At 37.3% G+C, this 15,829-nt stretch overlaps 1 protein-coding gene and 1 non-coding gene across 4 annotated transcripts in view; both read left to right on the plus strand.

Moving 5' to 3' along the window:
• Nucleotides 1–3,563: 3,563 nt before the first annotated feature.
• sick (sickie) overlaps nt 3,564–15,829 on the plus strand; it is a 138,384-nt gene continuing 126,118 nt past the window's right edge. For 2 of the 3 annotated variants that reach the window (XM_070283533.1, XM_070283534.1), the window contains exons 1-2: nt 3,564–3,597; nt 5,439–5,661. In XM_070283533.1, coding sequence (XP_070139634.1) covers nt 5,602–5,661 — 60 coding nt within the window. In that variant the 5' untranslated portion in view covers nt 3,564–3,597; nt 5,439–5,601. Of the gene's footprint in view, nt 3,598–5,435; nt 5,662–15,829 lie in introns of those variants that run through there. The other variant, XM_017178283.3, reaches the window with a different exon arrangement.
• On the plus strand, nt 8,461–8,600 carry LOC121502503 (U4 spliceosomal RNA). Its single transcript, XR_005991021.1, has one exon. It is a non-coding gene; the product is annotated as a U4 spliceosomal RNA (small nuclear RNA).

A 15,829-nucleotide genomic window follows, 5' to 3' on the forward strand; every position in this document is an offset into this window, starting at 1 on the left:
TCCCAGCCATCACAGCTGGCCAGGCTGACAGACCCCAACGCTTCTCGTAGCCGTTCACATTTCAGTGGATATAAGCTTTGGATGTGGTTCCCAGAAAAATACGCATGACACACATGGATAAATAAATTATCACCTACTTTAAGGGGAGACCAGAGATAAAGTTGCATCTAGTGAGTCCTTTTCAGTGGATACTATTTTCGAGAAGGATGACACAAATAAAAACTAAATTATATTTAAATTAACTAATTTCCGCAATATTAAATTGTTTTTCTCTGCTGAAACCTAAGTGCATTTATAGATATATTTGCCCTCAATAGCTCTTAGGCAAACCCATCCACTTAGAGATATTGTTTATAATTTCCTAAATGAAATTTTTATACGAAATTAACGAAAAGTAAAGCTAACTTTTAAGAGACAGTACGATAATCTTCATTATGTTTTTACCAAATTCTTTCTTTTTTTCTTCCTTAAATAAATCAAATAAGAGGTAAATTATTTTGCAAGGGGACAACTACTTTCGTTACGACTCCAAGTTGAACTTGACACCACCCACATCAGTAATTTGGTCTGGTTCGATTTGGGTCCTTTCCCTTCGGTTTACTCCCTTTTAACTGTTTGTCTGTGGATGGCGGATGGTGGTTGAACACCCAAGCTTGTGGGGCCAGAGTGGTGGCTTGTGGCTTGATTGACATGCCCCTCACACAGGCGGGAAAGCAGAGCGCCCACCGAACCCACCCAGCCACTCGTGGCAGCCCCATTCACCCGATCTGCTTTGTGACAAACAGTTGATTGCGTGTTCATCCTGTCTGATGTCCTGCATCGAGCATGATTTATGTTTGCAATAGAATTTCTTGACTTCTTCCTTGGAAGAGAATGGAGACAGTTGGGGCCACACGTGGCCGGCGATGTTGGCCAAAAGGAAAAGCAGCACAAATTAGCTCATTTTCCGCTACACTTGGCTCACGTGCTCGTTAGCATCTAGCCAAGGCATCAGCAGGTCATTGACATTTGTCGAGCTTTCCCCGACCTGCCAGATTTTTCCTATTTAGTCTCGTAGCCATTCGGTAGCAGATGTTAGCCTTTTGCTATGCTCAAGTGAAGAGTTTTATTTTTACACTGCAAAAAGGTAAACTCTAAGATTGTATAGTTTTATTAAAATTCTATAAAAACGTTTGATTAGAAGTGTTATATGGATATATGATGCAAAGATCAATATAAATAAATAGAATAAAAGGTAAATAAAATAATAACCATTTTCAATAGGTATTTTAAAATATAATTAAATGTTTATTGATATTTTAATTATTGATAAATCTTTGTTACTTTTCCTCTGGATAAACTTACATCCCAAGTTTAGATTGTTATTATTTAAAAATCACATAATTTTTATTTAAATTAAAAGCTAAATTAAAAATTTCAATCGTTTTCTAGACGTGTAAATTAAAAGCAGATAAGGGGGAAACCCCATGTCACGTACTCTTGCCAGTTGATTGCTTCAAATTGTTTTTTCACATTTTTTGAACACATTTGGCAGGCGTTTAACTGTGGCCCGGCACATGGCGGGGGTGTGACTGTGTGTAAGGACGAGAATACTTTTCTTTCGTTTAATACCAATCTGAAATGAGTCAAAGTTCTCTGCAGTAGTCAAAGTTCTTTAAGGTTTCCCCTCTTTTCGGAGCTCTCCCTTGTCGGTTTAACATGAGTTTGGTTACACTTGTGTATTTTTTTTTTGGTTGCCTAGCACTTTATCTGCTTGTTGACAGCTGCCCAAAGGGAATTATATATCAAAAGACGCATAAATCCATTTCCATTTTGCAGAACGCTCTTCATTGGCTGGTTTAGGTTTCTTTTCATTTTTGTACTTAAATAAAATATGAGTAGAATTTAAATACTAGTAGACTAGACGTAAGAGCTTATAAAATTTCTTGTATTAACTAAAACAAAGTATTCAAAAATATTTTAAAAGCAATATCTCAATAGGCAAGACCCTATATGATATAGTTTAGTGTTGTTTCTTAATATCATTACGATTGTCCTCGATTTTAAGGCTTAAAAGTGAACATAAAGCGCGTTTATCCGTTGCTCGGGTGACTTTTATGGTCTGGTTGTTAATGCAAATAGGACGGCAAGCAAGTATAATCAAATTATTTCTGCTGTTGTTAAGGTTTGGTTATTAGCCCCAACCATTTGACTGCCCTACCACCAGCCCGGTTTTATTGGCACGCGATGGAGAAAGGTCCTTGATTTAACTGCTTCGAGATAAGTTCTCCGTCTTTGCTTGGGATTCTTCGCTGTTTTGATTTGGCCAGAAAACAAAAACCAAGCCATTCAGGCAAGCTGTGGAATTGGCAAAAAGCAGGACACGTGTTCGAGGTCTTGTGGCATGTAACGCTATGCCCCAGGAACCCCAAACGACCCCAGGCCTGTGTTTCAGTATCGAGTATGTTTGCATTTTAAAATCCACCCTCTGAACGCCGTTTGCCAACTTCAATTTCAACCGATGCCATTTAAAGTGAATACTCTGGCACTCGAGCTCCCCAAGGGCTGTGGCGGGCACTGGTGAAAAGTTATATTTGACCGGAACTTAAAATCAATTGTCAATAGCTATAGATTCTAGGAGATTTCTATATAGAATTTAAATCAGACAAAGTATATAGTATTTTAAAACAATTTATTTATACCATTTTAAACTTGCTTTTTTGATTTACAAACTTGTCCCACTGTTCAGAGTCGGATACTTTGGCCCTCGTGGGAATTGGCTGTGCTTGTGCTTCTGTAACCCCAGTTGGCCTCCATTTTGCGCGCATTTTGATTTTCAATTTTCCGCACTGGACATTTCCATTGGCACAGACAGGTGTAGAGAAGGTAGGAGAGAGGCAAAGGAGATTACAACTTGTTCACCTGAATATAAGCAACAGACCACTTGCATTTGGAGTCAAATATTCTGAATTCTGAATGTGATACCAATATTAAATCTCTCTGTGAATGTTATCAATATTATATTTCAAATAAAGGTTTCGCTTAAACCTTATATTTTTGGTAAAATCCCTTCACTTATACGAAGTTCGATCAAATTCTACAACATTTTAATTTCAAATATTTTTCTTTTTATTCAAAATTTATATTTTTTCTAGGCCTAATATTTCTTAGTGTATCTTCGTTATATACACAAAAGAAACTTTCCTCTCTGTTGAATTAAAAATGGCAGATGGCCCATCTTGGGTGCTCCATGTTTAAACTGCCTAGCTGGCAACTTCTTGCTTCTTGGCTCCAGCCCAACCTCTTCAGGATCCCCGGCTTTAACTGCCTTACATCTCTGAGTTTCATATGCCTAACAACAGTGCTAAGTCCTGGCAGGATTAAGCTTAAAGCCCCTTCCCCACCTAAATACTTGCTATTTGCACGCGTTTCTGCGGCCTCAGATGAGAGTTTGGGTGGGATGATACGTGTTGGTTTATTATTTGATTTTACCTGATGTTTTGGGAATTTTTGCTGTCGTTTTACCCTGTAAATACATGCTATAATATTATATATAAAAATTCTTTTCAAAAAACTGCTAAAGGTTTTACTTAAACGTTGGTTTTGTATATTTTTCGGGTATGTTCAGACTTTAAGAAATATTTGTTGTGTTGTTTTTTGATTATTACTAGGGTTTAGCAACCAAGAAGCGATTCTTTGGCCTTTACATTTGGTTTTTATAGCTGATTGTTTCACTTCTTTAAGGGATAACAAAAAATTTTTATTGTTGTTACGGCCGAATTTCGTTTTTACTGGCTTGTTCTGTTTGTTTTTTGGGTTTCGTCTGGCTGCGTGGGTCTATCTTTTATTGATTTTTTGTGTGAATTTTTTAAAACTGCTTAGATTCTACGTTGATAATATTGAGGCAAAAGCTGTGGCTGACAAGTAATGGGAATACATATAAATATAAACTTTATTTAAGCTTATTAAATTTCTTCTCTGAAATCCTTTAGTTTCATTTCGTTTGGAAGACCTACATTGCCAAGTCTGTGGTTTCCTAATTGAAAACTGTATCCTTTGTTGTACATGATATATTTCCCTTACAGTTGGCACCTCTCTTGGGACTCCTTTGCAGATTTCCGGCTGCCCCTCAACCCCGTTGCAACAACTCTTTTTCACTACTTTGTCATAATTTGCAACTGCTGCCTTGCAACCGCCTGGCCCTTGCCAATGCACAAGTTGTTCTTATTAACTGCTCAGCCATTTTCAGTTTTCCAGAGGAGTTAATAGACTGCCAAAGAGGGAACAGGGGGCGACTGGCAACTTGACTGTGCAACACTGCAACTGCCTTGCTGTTGGGCCATGTCCTGGCCGTTGTCCTTTGACTATGTCGCTGCATAATTTATGACTTCTTACTGCCCGGCTGGCACTAAAGTTGTTTTTGTTAGCCAGCAGCGCAGGACAGGATCTCATGGCGCAGTCTTAAATCAGTTGGAAATCGATTGAAATACGACTGGGTCCCTTTTCACAAGCCAGAGTCAAACTCTTTAAATACCCTCGGGCCAAAGGGGAATAACTCAATTATGGAACAATTTCATTTGGATATACAGCTTGGCGTTGGGGCAGACTTCCTGTTGCTTTTGGCAATCTAAATGGCTCGAGATTAACATGTTCCCATACCAAATGCCCAGCACTTCTAATACATAAGCAGCTAATACATTTTGGTCATCGAGCATATGGAAGGCTTTGGGGGAGTCTCAGTTCATTTCGTTTCAACTCGCGATGTCCTGCCCCGACAGACCCCCCACTGGAGGGCAAAGACTTGAGTTGTTACTGGGCGTAATTGGTGAATTGAAGGGACTCGACTAATTCATTTGATAATTTAGTAATTATCAAACTTAAACTTGCAATTTAATGGTAAAGATTGCAGGATTAAACACTTTGATTAGCTTATAGAAACCTTTACTGAAGTGGAAACTTTATGTTAAACTGCTACATAAAAATAAAAGACATATTTCAAATTGTAAACACAAAACTGACAACCAATATGCTAAGTTTTCCCAACTCCAGCTTAGCCCCGTGTAACCGCTTCTAATTGCTTGAATCCAACTGTCTTCCAATGGCTGCTAAGTGTACACATTTGGGTGTGCGTGCGTATTTGTTTCTGGCAGTGCCTTTAGGCCATCGCTCCGTTCTTTGTGGGTTTTTGGCTTATAAATTTAGTCGAAGCACGTAGCGTAAACTTGGCAATAAATCCGTAAGCCCAACCGTCCGTGGTCCTGTGCCATTCAGCTCGCACCCTCTCTCTTGGCCTGACTTACACGCATCCCGCTGCGAAACACGTGGCGTATTAACAATATCGACATGAGTAAACAAATGCCCAAGGGGGATCAGGGGAGGATGCTAGATTGCTTCAAGTAATTTATACTTTTGCAACTTGAACTTTATACAGTTTTTTTTTCTTCGTTCTTTTCTAGCAGCCAGCCCACCCGTAAAGAAAAAAAGCGGGACGACGACAGAAATTAACACAAATGCTGCATAAACTGACATATCTTGATGAGACGGAAAGAGGCCGGAAAACGGAAGAGCCCCCACCCAAAGGACACGTGTTAAGTGGCCTTATCACAGTCATTAATAGCCAACATGCCGAACCTCCATCACGTCGACTACAATCGAAAATATTCCGCCACGGAAACGATTCAGGTAAGTTACTTCTGTTCCGCGAAATTTCCTACAACTTAAGTGGAATAGCCTTAAAAAAAAGTGCAACTTGAGTGCGGTAATTAAAAATGAAACGAACAATTTACGAGCTGAGAACGTGGCACGCGACCGTGTTCATCCCAGCGATATTTCACACCCAAGACACCACCGGGGTCAGGGGGTCAGGACATTGTCCGAATAGAGACTTTACGTTCGACTTGCTCCTTGACTTGATTGATGTGAACAGTTGCTTTGCTGTTTGCGCAGAGCTAAACAAATTAATTGAAGAGTTTTCGTGTTTTTTTCCCGGAATCCGGGGATGGTGTGACATTGGAGCAACCCCAAAAACACGCCTATCGTCCCGCTAATTGCTGTCATATATTTTCAACTCAACTCGCAACGAAGCATTCCTTCGGCAAATTGTTATACTCTGTCCTCAAAGAAAATTGTATTGCGGGGTAGATCTACTATAGCCAAAGGGTTGTTATTTTGAGAGGGAAAAATATATATAAGGAATTGTAAAGCATTTTAAGAAAAGTTACCAGCAATATATTTATATTGATCTTTTAATCTTTGAACCCTAAAGAAATTTTAAATGACTTTATGTTATGAAAAGTAACCGAAACTTTAATTAATAAATTTTACATACCTTGAATATGTTCTCGAACATTTTTTTTAGATATATATCTAATTATTTTATATACATCTTTAATTCAAAATTGATTTTCCCGAGCATATAGGTTATACACAAATCCTTGGATAGAGTAACAGAAATATTTAATTTATTTTCTGGTTGACTTTGGTTTGCATGTTGTCTCAGCTTTGGCTGTTCCCGCGTTTCACAACAGTTTTCCCGTTTTTCATCCAAAAGGGAAAGCACAAGAAAACAATGTCGGGAAAGTCCGCCCTGGCTGCTGTTGCTTTTTATCCTTTGCACTTGATTTTGTTTTGTTTTTTTTTCTTTACTTATAAAACGTGGCTTCCTGGGGGACGAGGACTCCGTCCCTGAAACTTGATTAAGTAGTTTCAGCGGGTTTTTATTTGCACAATAAAAGCATTTTTTCTGTGCAAAAAGTAAGCGGTGTGAAGAGTACTTTTTCGCGGCGGAAACGCATCCTTTTTGCCAAGCTAGACATGCTGGCTGTTGCTATAAGCCCTTGTTTTTTTATGGCTTTCATGTTGGAATGATAACGTTGTGAGTTCCTTGTCAAGACTCGCAAACGTGGCTTAGGTGAAATGTCAGGATAAGCAGCGTGGGGTAGAAGGACAACTAATTCCTAGGTAATCGCTTTATCAGATGTAAATGTTTTTACAAGGAGCTCGAAAAAAATATAGTTATAAAGGGAAAAAGAGTATTTAATTAGCAGCTACATCAAATCTTGTATGTAGTTGGCCTATTTTTATTTTAAAATAATTTAAAAAATGTATTGTTACCTTTAGGTATCAGTCTTTCCTAAAAGGAGACCTTATGCCAGACCGTGTACCCGCAGACGTCGCTGCCCATTAAAAATGATTATAGAAATTCCTTTGCCTCCCACAAAAGTAATTTCACTTTTCGCCGCATATGCTGCCCGCTTGGAGCTGGCCTTTTTTGCTTTTTTTGGCAAAACAAACAACATAAATATGGATTTCTCATTAAAATGCCAAAGTTATGCCGGCACGTAGATGGGCATACTGGTAGTCCTGCGAGTCCTGGGAGAGCAACGCCTGCGCCTTTCGTTTGTTGTGCTCTCCCCCAATGTCAATGTCGCTCTCCCTTTGGCATTTCGTGGCCGTTCTCTTTTTGGCCAAGTCACGTGCTGCCATTGAAGGAATTTCATTGCCGGCTGGCTCGTAAAGGAGAGCGAAATTATGGTACGGGCGGCGGATGGAGCGCCTCTCTTAACACTCAGCCAGGACAATGTGGCGCATTTGTCATGAAACGGATTTCCGGTATTGTCGACGCTGTCTTTGCCACCCCACTGGATACCAAGCTACGCTCTTGACTTTCCCCCACAGAAAACTTGTTCAATTTTTTATGACAGGGCCAAGAAGAAACGGAGCAGTGCTGGCAATTTGACCTTTCTTCGGATTTTTTAAGTATCTTTTTTTGGCTTAAATGTTTTAAATTAAATAATAATAGGGTTCTCTCTAAGAGCTATAAGAGAGGTAATGATACCATATGTTTTTAATTTATTTTTTTGTTGCAAATTTGTATAGCTATTTTTTTCGAAACTGTATATGCAAGTCAGCACTGACTCAAAATAAAAGAAAAAGCGTGTCTGGTCGCTAAAGTGGCTATTTAGCATTTTAGAGTAGGCGAACATGACCTCAAGGAGCCGAGTCCTTTTCTTGTGCCCCTCTCTCTGCTGATTTCTTGTTGTTTGAGCCTATGAATTTTGTATTAATTTTCTTGGCAATAGGATGACAAAAATGAATTGTTGAATTTAAGAAAACTGCGAAATGAATTTAGTGTTTATGGGTTGTTAAAAATAGAAGAATTATTTAATTTTCTGAATATATAAGTTTTAAGATTTGTAAAGGAATAGCATTTAGTGATGGATATATTTATAGATTTTTCATTAACTTAAATTCTGGTTTATAACCTCTTTGTATATCCTCCTCCTACCTTACGATCCTTTGCAAGAACAACAACACCCTTGCAAGTCCTTCCGAGTAGGTAGATTCTTATGTTCAGGTAGCAAATTACTAGAAAGTAGGCAACAGTTTCGTTTACTTATTTCCGCATCGCTGACTTTTATAATTCCCAACTCGTTCTAGCCAAATCCGACTCTAGTAGGGACTCACTTGGGGTTGAAAGTTATCTTTGCGCAGAGGCGATATCGTAACCAATGAAGTCCTACTGAGGTGCGATTATTGCTAGTTGAAAACTTTAACCAATACCCCGCCATGGGGACGTGAAAAACCGTCCACTACGGCAATTTTTGGGAGCCCGAGAGGGCCATTTATAATACATTTAAATATTTAACACTTGATAAGAACGAGAGTCCCTTTGAACCCTTGGCAATTGTTATCTCAAACCAGGCATTAAAATGTGTTTATGTTATCTGATGAGTCATTAGAATTTAACGACCAAATAACTATGATAAACACTTTAGTTTCCCTAAGCCTGCTGGAAAGTGCACACGAATAGCTTCCGCCATTAATTCGTGTCGTTTGCATCAAGCAAACTCCCTCCCAAGTCACACGACGGTAAAGGGTTCAAGGAGCATTAGACAAATTAAACTTAATGTTAATTCCCATTTAGCCTACTCCAGCAACGACGACAACAACACTCAGACTAAGCCGTATAACCATCATGAGCACACCAATTTCTGGCGGAGAATTCCCCGAACGTTCCTGACCGAAAATTACTGCCGCAATTTATGTTTATGTGACTGGAAACTTTTTCCTTTGGCTAGATTTTTCCCTTTTTATAGTTCAAATGAGACAGGAGGAAACGGCAACGGAAACGGATACGGAATCCTTTAACTTCAATATAAATTTACTGCTTGTTAGTTTTTCCTTTGGAGAAACTTCAGCCCAGCCTTCGGTGCCATTTATTCTGCAGGCTAATTTAGACCCTCAAAAAGGTAAGCCGCAAATTCCCGAAGCGTAACATTGGTCAAACTCCAGAGACTGGGCGCTGGCTGCGTTTCCTTTTTATAGACCAGGCAAATGTAATTCCGAAGTGACCCCTGGACCCCCGAGCATATTTCATTTTTTACGCTTAGCCTACTTTTTGTCAATGCCAGGCATGTAGCACTGATTTGGATTTGGATTTCTTGCCTTTTCTTGGCCTTCTCAATTTATGCGATATTTATGCAAAGCAATCCCACATTGATGAAGATGTTTTATTGTAAAGCTCGTCCTAAGAAAGGCCAGAGAAGATAATATTATTCAATTACAATTTAAGGAAAATGGCTGAAGAGAAAAGTGAAGAAGTGTTGAAATCTGAGAATGTATGTATGCTTCTTATTAACTTTAAGTTGGCGCTTACAAACAGTTTTAGACAAACATAAAGGGATACAAAAAGGCAATTTTTAACTTTATTCACATTTTGTCTTATGTTTTCAGATTTCATAACAATATGATATAAACAGGGAATTATGTAGTTTGCAGAATAGCAGAATAATTTCATATTAGGTATCATCCCCTAAGGCTGGCTTTATTGAATTAAATTGTTTTTGCTTTTGTATTATTAGAATTCCCAACTACTTTTATTTCTACATAAAATTTCGTAAGGGTGCTTTCGATATATATATATATATATTTTTTGTATCTGTAAACATTATGATAATAAAATAAAGTAAAAAAAAAAAAATTAAATAAAACAGGCTTTTCACAAAACTTGAATAAATTTTATACTTATAAAAATTATATAACAAAAATAATTTTAAAAAACATTGTGTTATGAATGAAGTGACATCACTTGTAATCTTACATCCTTACGAATGTTCTTGAAACCCATTGTTATTTAAAAAATGCTTATATTTAATTCTTATTATATTTAAGTCTAAGGAAAACGAAACGTGTATAAATACTTTCCATGTCCTTTGTCCTTTTCCGTAGACTCACACCTTCGGCTGCCAGCCAAAGTTAAAGGGAATTTATCTTGTAAAACGCAATTCGTGTCAAGTCCCTATATAATAAAGGGAACTTATTGTTTATACCAATAATAGTGGGTAGCTGTATCTGCTATTAAATTTTGAACACCGAAAATTCGTATGCCGCGAATTTAACAGTAGCGGAAATAAAAAATATCTTAATTAATATCTTTAAAGGGGAGCTAAAAGAGTAGCATAAAGTAAATGAGATAAATAGACTCAAAAATTATCTGTTTTAGCAGGCGTATTTAAAGAAAGATTCTTAAAAAACCTTATTTTAACATACCACATTTTATTTACTCCTAAATTCTGTCAAATATTTACATGTTTAATGTAGAATACATTTATACTGGGTTTTCCACAAACCGGTATAAATTTGATGGAAAATTCCTCCGAAATTGCCCGACAGTGATTTAACTGTGGTAGGACTTTTAATAAACTTTTCGGAATTGGCCTCTAAGAGTTGTCATCTCACCTTTTAATATTAGGTTGCGGGTTTTTAAGCTAATTTGTTTAATATTTTTTATCATTTATTGCGAAATAATAGGGTTTTGAGTGGTTTTTTAAATAAATAATGATGTTTTAATAAAAGAATGGATTTTTAGCTAATAAATATGAAATACAACATTTTCACATTTCTTTCTTTCTTTAAAATAAATAAGCTGTCCAACCAAAAGTTTCTTTATATTCTTTAGTATATTGCACAAAAATACCTTAAAAAGAAATGTATATTAACCGAGAAAATATTTTTTTAGGAATATGTATGCGCTAAAAGTTGAATCCCATTAATATATAGTGCATGCAAGCTTGGAAAGTTTTCAGTGAAATGGGTCTTCTTTTATCGATTAGAGTGTTGTTCCTACTTTAAAAAGCGATTGTTTTCAATTTCTTTCAATGCTCAGCGCAATCCTTTTTTTGCGACTCTTCTTTGCGAGGCTTTCTATCAGCGTTTTGCATAAATTTTCACTTTGTTTTATCAAAGTCTGTCCCTAATTCGTTTTCTCCCATTTTTTGTAACTTTGCTTTTGTGCGGTCCTTGCGCCTGAGATTTTTCTATTGAGATAGTATTTTGTTGTCGCTGTTGCCTTGTTTTTAATCCTTTACCCATTGACTGCGACAACGAAGGACCCTTTTTTGTTTGTGTTGGCCTGGTTGCGTCCTGGTTGACTGCATACACGCGACGCGACACAACGCGACTCGACGGACATTTTATAGTTATTGCCCCAAAAATTCCCCAGACGGCTTTAGCCATTTTCTATGCCACTTGGGTTTTATTTTGCTTTCATGAATGTGTGTAGGTCTGCTCTATGGAAATTGGAGCTCTATTGTTTTATAGTCGCATTGGGGAGTTATCACATGATGAACAAACGGTAGAGAAAATATGTTGGAAAATTGAGTCTTATGTGGCGAAGGATTGCTGCATTAGAAGCATTTCAAAAAAGAAGCAAACAAACAATAGAATTTGCAAAATTTGACTTTAATTTATCATAAAATGTAAATATTTTTCAACGGTTTTGTACTTTTATTTTATTTATTTTATTATTTTATCTTTAAGTTCATTGAATTTTGGTTATTAATTTGAATGGAAGTAAAACCTAATACCCTTCAGAAAATCTAACTAAGAATATATAAAATATTTGTAAAGTAAATAAAATAATCCCAAATTGCGATACACTGAATTTCCCTAGCCCCTCTTAAATATCCTTTATTAATGCTTCCCCTTATCAATTGTGACGTCACAGTTCAACCTGTTAAACCTGTGGCATTCCTCTTGAGCAGAGCAAGGACCTGGCACAAAGCCCCATAAACCACCAGAAGAGGGAAATATCCCAATGAGGGGAAACCTTTCCTCCTTAACTGGTGGTGCATTGAACCAAAGCCGGCTTTGGATGAGGATATTTTCGAAGGCTAAGGTCAAATGCAGTCTGCGGGGGAGGTTTAAAGGAAGTGCTTCCAGTGAGCGGGAAATGTCCTTGGGAAATTTCCCTGTTGCTCTGTGTTTTTGGCTTTGGTCCTTTGAACTCGTGGCAGTGCTTGTTGGTCTGCGGTAGCGTACGCTTCGCCTTCATCGCTTGTCGCACGCGTTCGCCAGGATTTCGTTCTCGTCCTTTTTGGCGTTATTTTTTGCTGCGTTTCGTGAGTGATAGCGCGTGTGATTTAGGGTCGTGGTAAACGAAAAAAACGCCGCATTTCTTACCAACTCTGGATAAGCCCCGTTACCCCTTTTCTATACCTTCAGTGACCAGCAAAAAGTGACGAATTAAAAATATATATATGTGTAATGGCCAACTGATTTGCTATGCAAACGACACACGAAGTTCGCGACAAAGACGGCACTTTATGAATAGGAAATAAGCCTGCCCACCCCCTCCGATTTCTTTCCTTGAAAAGGAATTGTGAACAAGACATAAATGCCAGAAAAACATTCGCAAAGGATAAGCGAGTAAAAATAATCATAACTGCGGCAACACGACTACACAAATATTTGTGCAAAACTGACTGAAATAATAAACTTAGATGTAGGGAACTATTTACATTAAATTTTTAAGGACTTTAAATTTCAAAAAGTTCTTAAATAATTGTTTAATATTGAGAAAAGGACTTTTTTGATTCAATTTTGTTTAGTCTTAATTTCCACACAAGCACAAAATTGCTCTTGCTCTTGCCGGCTTGCTGTTTTATCTTTGTATCCGTTTCCTGTTTTAATGTTTATCTTAATGTCAGGACTCCCTCCCTCTCTCTTTCTCACTCTCTCTGTCATGTGTGTGTGTTTTGGATTTTTTAGCTAATGTAGTGCCATTTTAGGCGCCACAATATAATAGATAATAAAATGTAATGTTGTCTTGGTGGCTTAGGCCCCGGAGCGGGAATGTTCCCTTTTTAAGGAAGTCTCCTTACCCATTTGGTGCGTGCCCTCACCGAATTATTGCGCTTGTGTGCGTAATAAAACTCAGCCGCAGAAAATCTCTTGTACGCTGAAACGAAATTGTATCAAAAACAAGAGATACCATCGTCATGCCTTAAATTAGATTGGATGATGTGCCATAATGAGGATATCAGAGGGCGTGAGTGCGTGGCCATGCAGAATCATAGGATATAGGATCCAATGAAATATACATTTTTATAAAATTGGGAAGGGATTACTTTACATTTGAAATGTTGGGAAAATCTTTGTATGGTTTTTCTTAATATATTTTTGGGTATTTTAATATATATTTGAAATTTTTACTATTTTACAAGGCATCGGTTTTTCTTTATTTATGTGCAATTTATTAATTTAAAAATTTTTATTAATTTTAAATTACACATATCTAGATTCACTCACCTAGTGATGTCTCTCAAGAATTTGTATATTTTCAATCAAGTAGTCTAGCCCAAAAGAGGAGTTGCTTTTACCAACAAAGTCATTATGATTCATAAAGAAAATTCCTTGATTTTTCTGCAATAATATTCATTTCCTTTCCTAAAACATATCCCAACTGTTTTAGCATCGTATTCCCGGGATTATATTTCTGGTGCTTTTATTCTTTCCATGTGTGTTTGCCTTACTTATTATGCGGGAAATGTTGTGAGACTTCCGCAAGTGGAAGTGTACACAAGAATAAGACGTGTTTATCTAATTTTGGCGTAGCAAAACTTTCATGGACGTGTTAGGCAGCGAAAAACCAACAATATGTTATCATCCTTAAAATATTCTTTAAAGGGAATAAGGTAGAATCAGTATCTAAAAAAGTCAGATATCGATTGTAATTTTAAAAAGAATTGTTTTGACTTTAGATTAAAATATATAAGGGAGAGGATTTTATTTTTATTTTATTATCTAGAGGCCCATTTTTGACACACTCCAATATTTGTTTTAAACAATTTAATTTATAAATTTGCCTAAGGTCTCACTTAGGTTTAAAGGCTAGAAGTTTTCTAAATTACTTTTGAAACTTTAATAAAAGAAATGAAAGTTCAATTGCATTTCCCACTAATAAATGTTAAAGCCTACCACCCATCACACACACACACACACCCCCAACGTACGCACACTCACACCGCCCGACATGAGTTGCCTCTGATACTGAGTTCCTCTCACTTCCGGCATAGCCGGAAGTTCTCAAGCATGTAAAGGAAAAAAAAGGGCAAACAAATCCAAAATAAACAAAATTGTTGGCGAAAAAAGGAAAAGGAATAGAACAAGAAAAAAAAAAGTAAAGAAAAGAAGCTGTGTGTGAAAAAGAAATGCTTGCGAAGCGGAAATTAAGACCCACTCCAATGAAACGAACAGGCGCGCCCCAAAACAAAGCTGCCAAAAGTTCGTAAACAAACACATGTCCCAACTGTCTGCTCCCGTTTACCCACCGCCTAGCCTCCCCCCCACCCAACCATTTTCAACTGTGTGTAAACAATTGCGAACATATCACATTTTAATCCGATGTAGTGGAAAATTGCGTCAAGCGAAACAAGCAGCGGGGAAAATGGTTTTCCTTGCACTGTGTGTGAAGCGCCGAGAATTGATTGTACGCCATTTTTTGTCCTTAGCGGATTAGTGAAGACACGTAATAAGTTGAAATTGTCTTATCCGCTTACGTAATTAAAAACCAGGGGCACCTTTTTGCCCCGTCTGCGCGCTTGTTGTTATCCTTGTTAGAAGCTTTCGAGCCATTTATGTTAATGGCTTTCGTGCACCTGGCAAATCCTTACAAATGTCCCTCTTGCCGCCCTAAAATTGAATAGTCCTGTTCCCGTTGCGTCCGTCTGGTGCTAATTTATGAGCTTGATGCGTGACCATATGGCTGCACATCCGTCGCCAGGGACACACTGCCCCTATCTCCAGTTTATTTTGCTCAATTTATGAAGTTGAAAATATGCTTTCGGTGTCGACCAGGTCGACCGACAATGACTTGGAAAATTGTCGAGTAAAAGTTGCTTACAATTACTGTGCTTATAAATATGCAACGATTTTTGAAATCTTATAGCAAGGGAGAGGCTCTAGCAAAAGGCAAGAGAGAGTTTTGTAATTTCAAGTCGACTTAGGAATTATTATTATATTTTCTTTTATGTGAAATTTGAATAAGATAATATATATTAATATTAAATTTAAGAAATCGGGAAATTTTGGCACTATTTCATATTTGTTTTCAAGAAATGTATCAGTAATAACTCCTTAAATTCGATAGAGTATCTCTCCGAGTAACTTGACAGGAACCAAGCTCTCTTTCAAAAATATGAATACATTTTCCCAGCTAATTTCGATTCCCACTGAAGCTTATTAATATGCTTTTGATAAATATTTATATTTCATGCTCGGTCTCTCATCATTAAAATTCCGGCAATGTTTACACATTTTTTTTTTTTTGCGCTAGAGTAGAAACCAATTTTGGGCTTACCAAACCAGGAAAAAAAATTCTCGTTTTCATTTTGCCTGTTAGTTTTTAATTTTATACGTTTTCCTTTGCTTTCCCCTGCCATAAATTGTCTATTGCTGTCATACTTTTGGGTATTTAATAAATTTTATGACTTTGTTGGTGGAAACCGGAGGGGCAAAATGAGGCGGCGGCTGGGTGCTGTTTTAAGGTTGCTTTGCTTTCTTTTTTAAT

This window comes from Drosophila kikkawai, chromosome 2L (assembly GCF_030179895.1).
Source record: "Drosophila kikkawai strain 14028-0561.14 chromosome 2L, DkikHiC1v2, whole genome shotgun sequence".
Lineage (NCBI taxonomy): Eukaryota > Metazoa > Arthropoda > Insecta > Diptera > Drosophilidae > Drosophila > Drosophila kikkawai.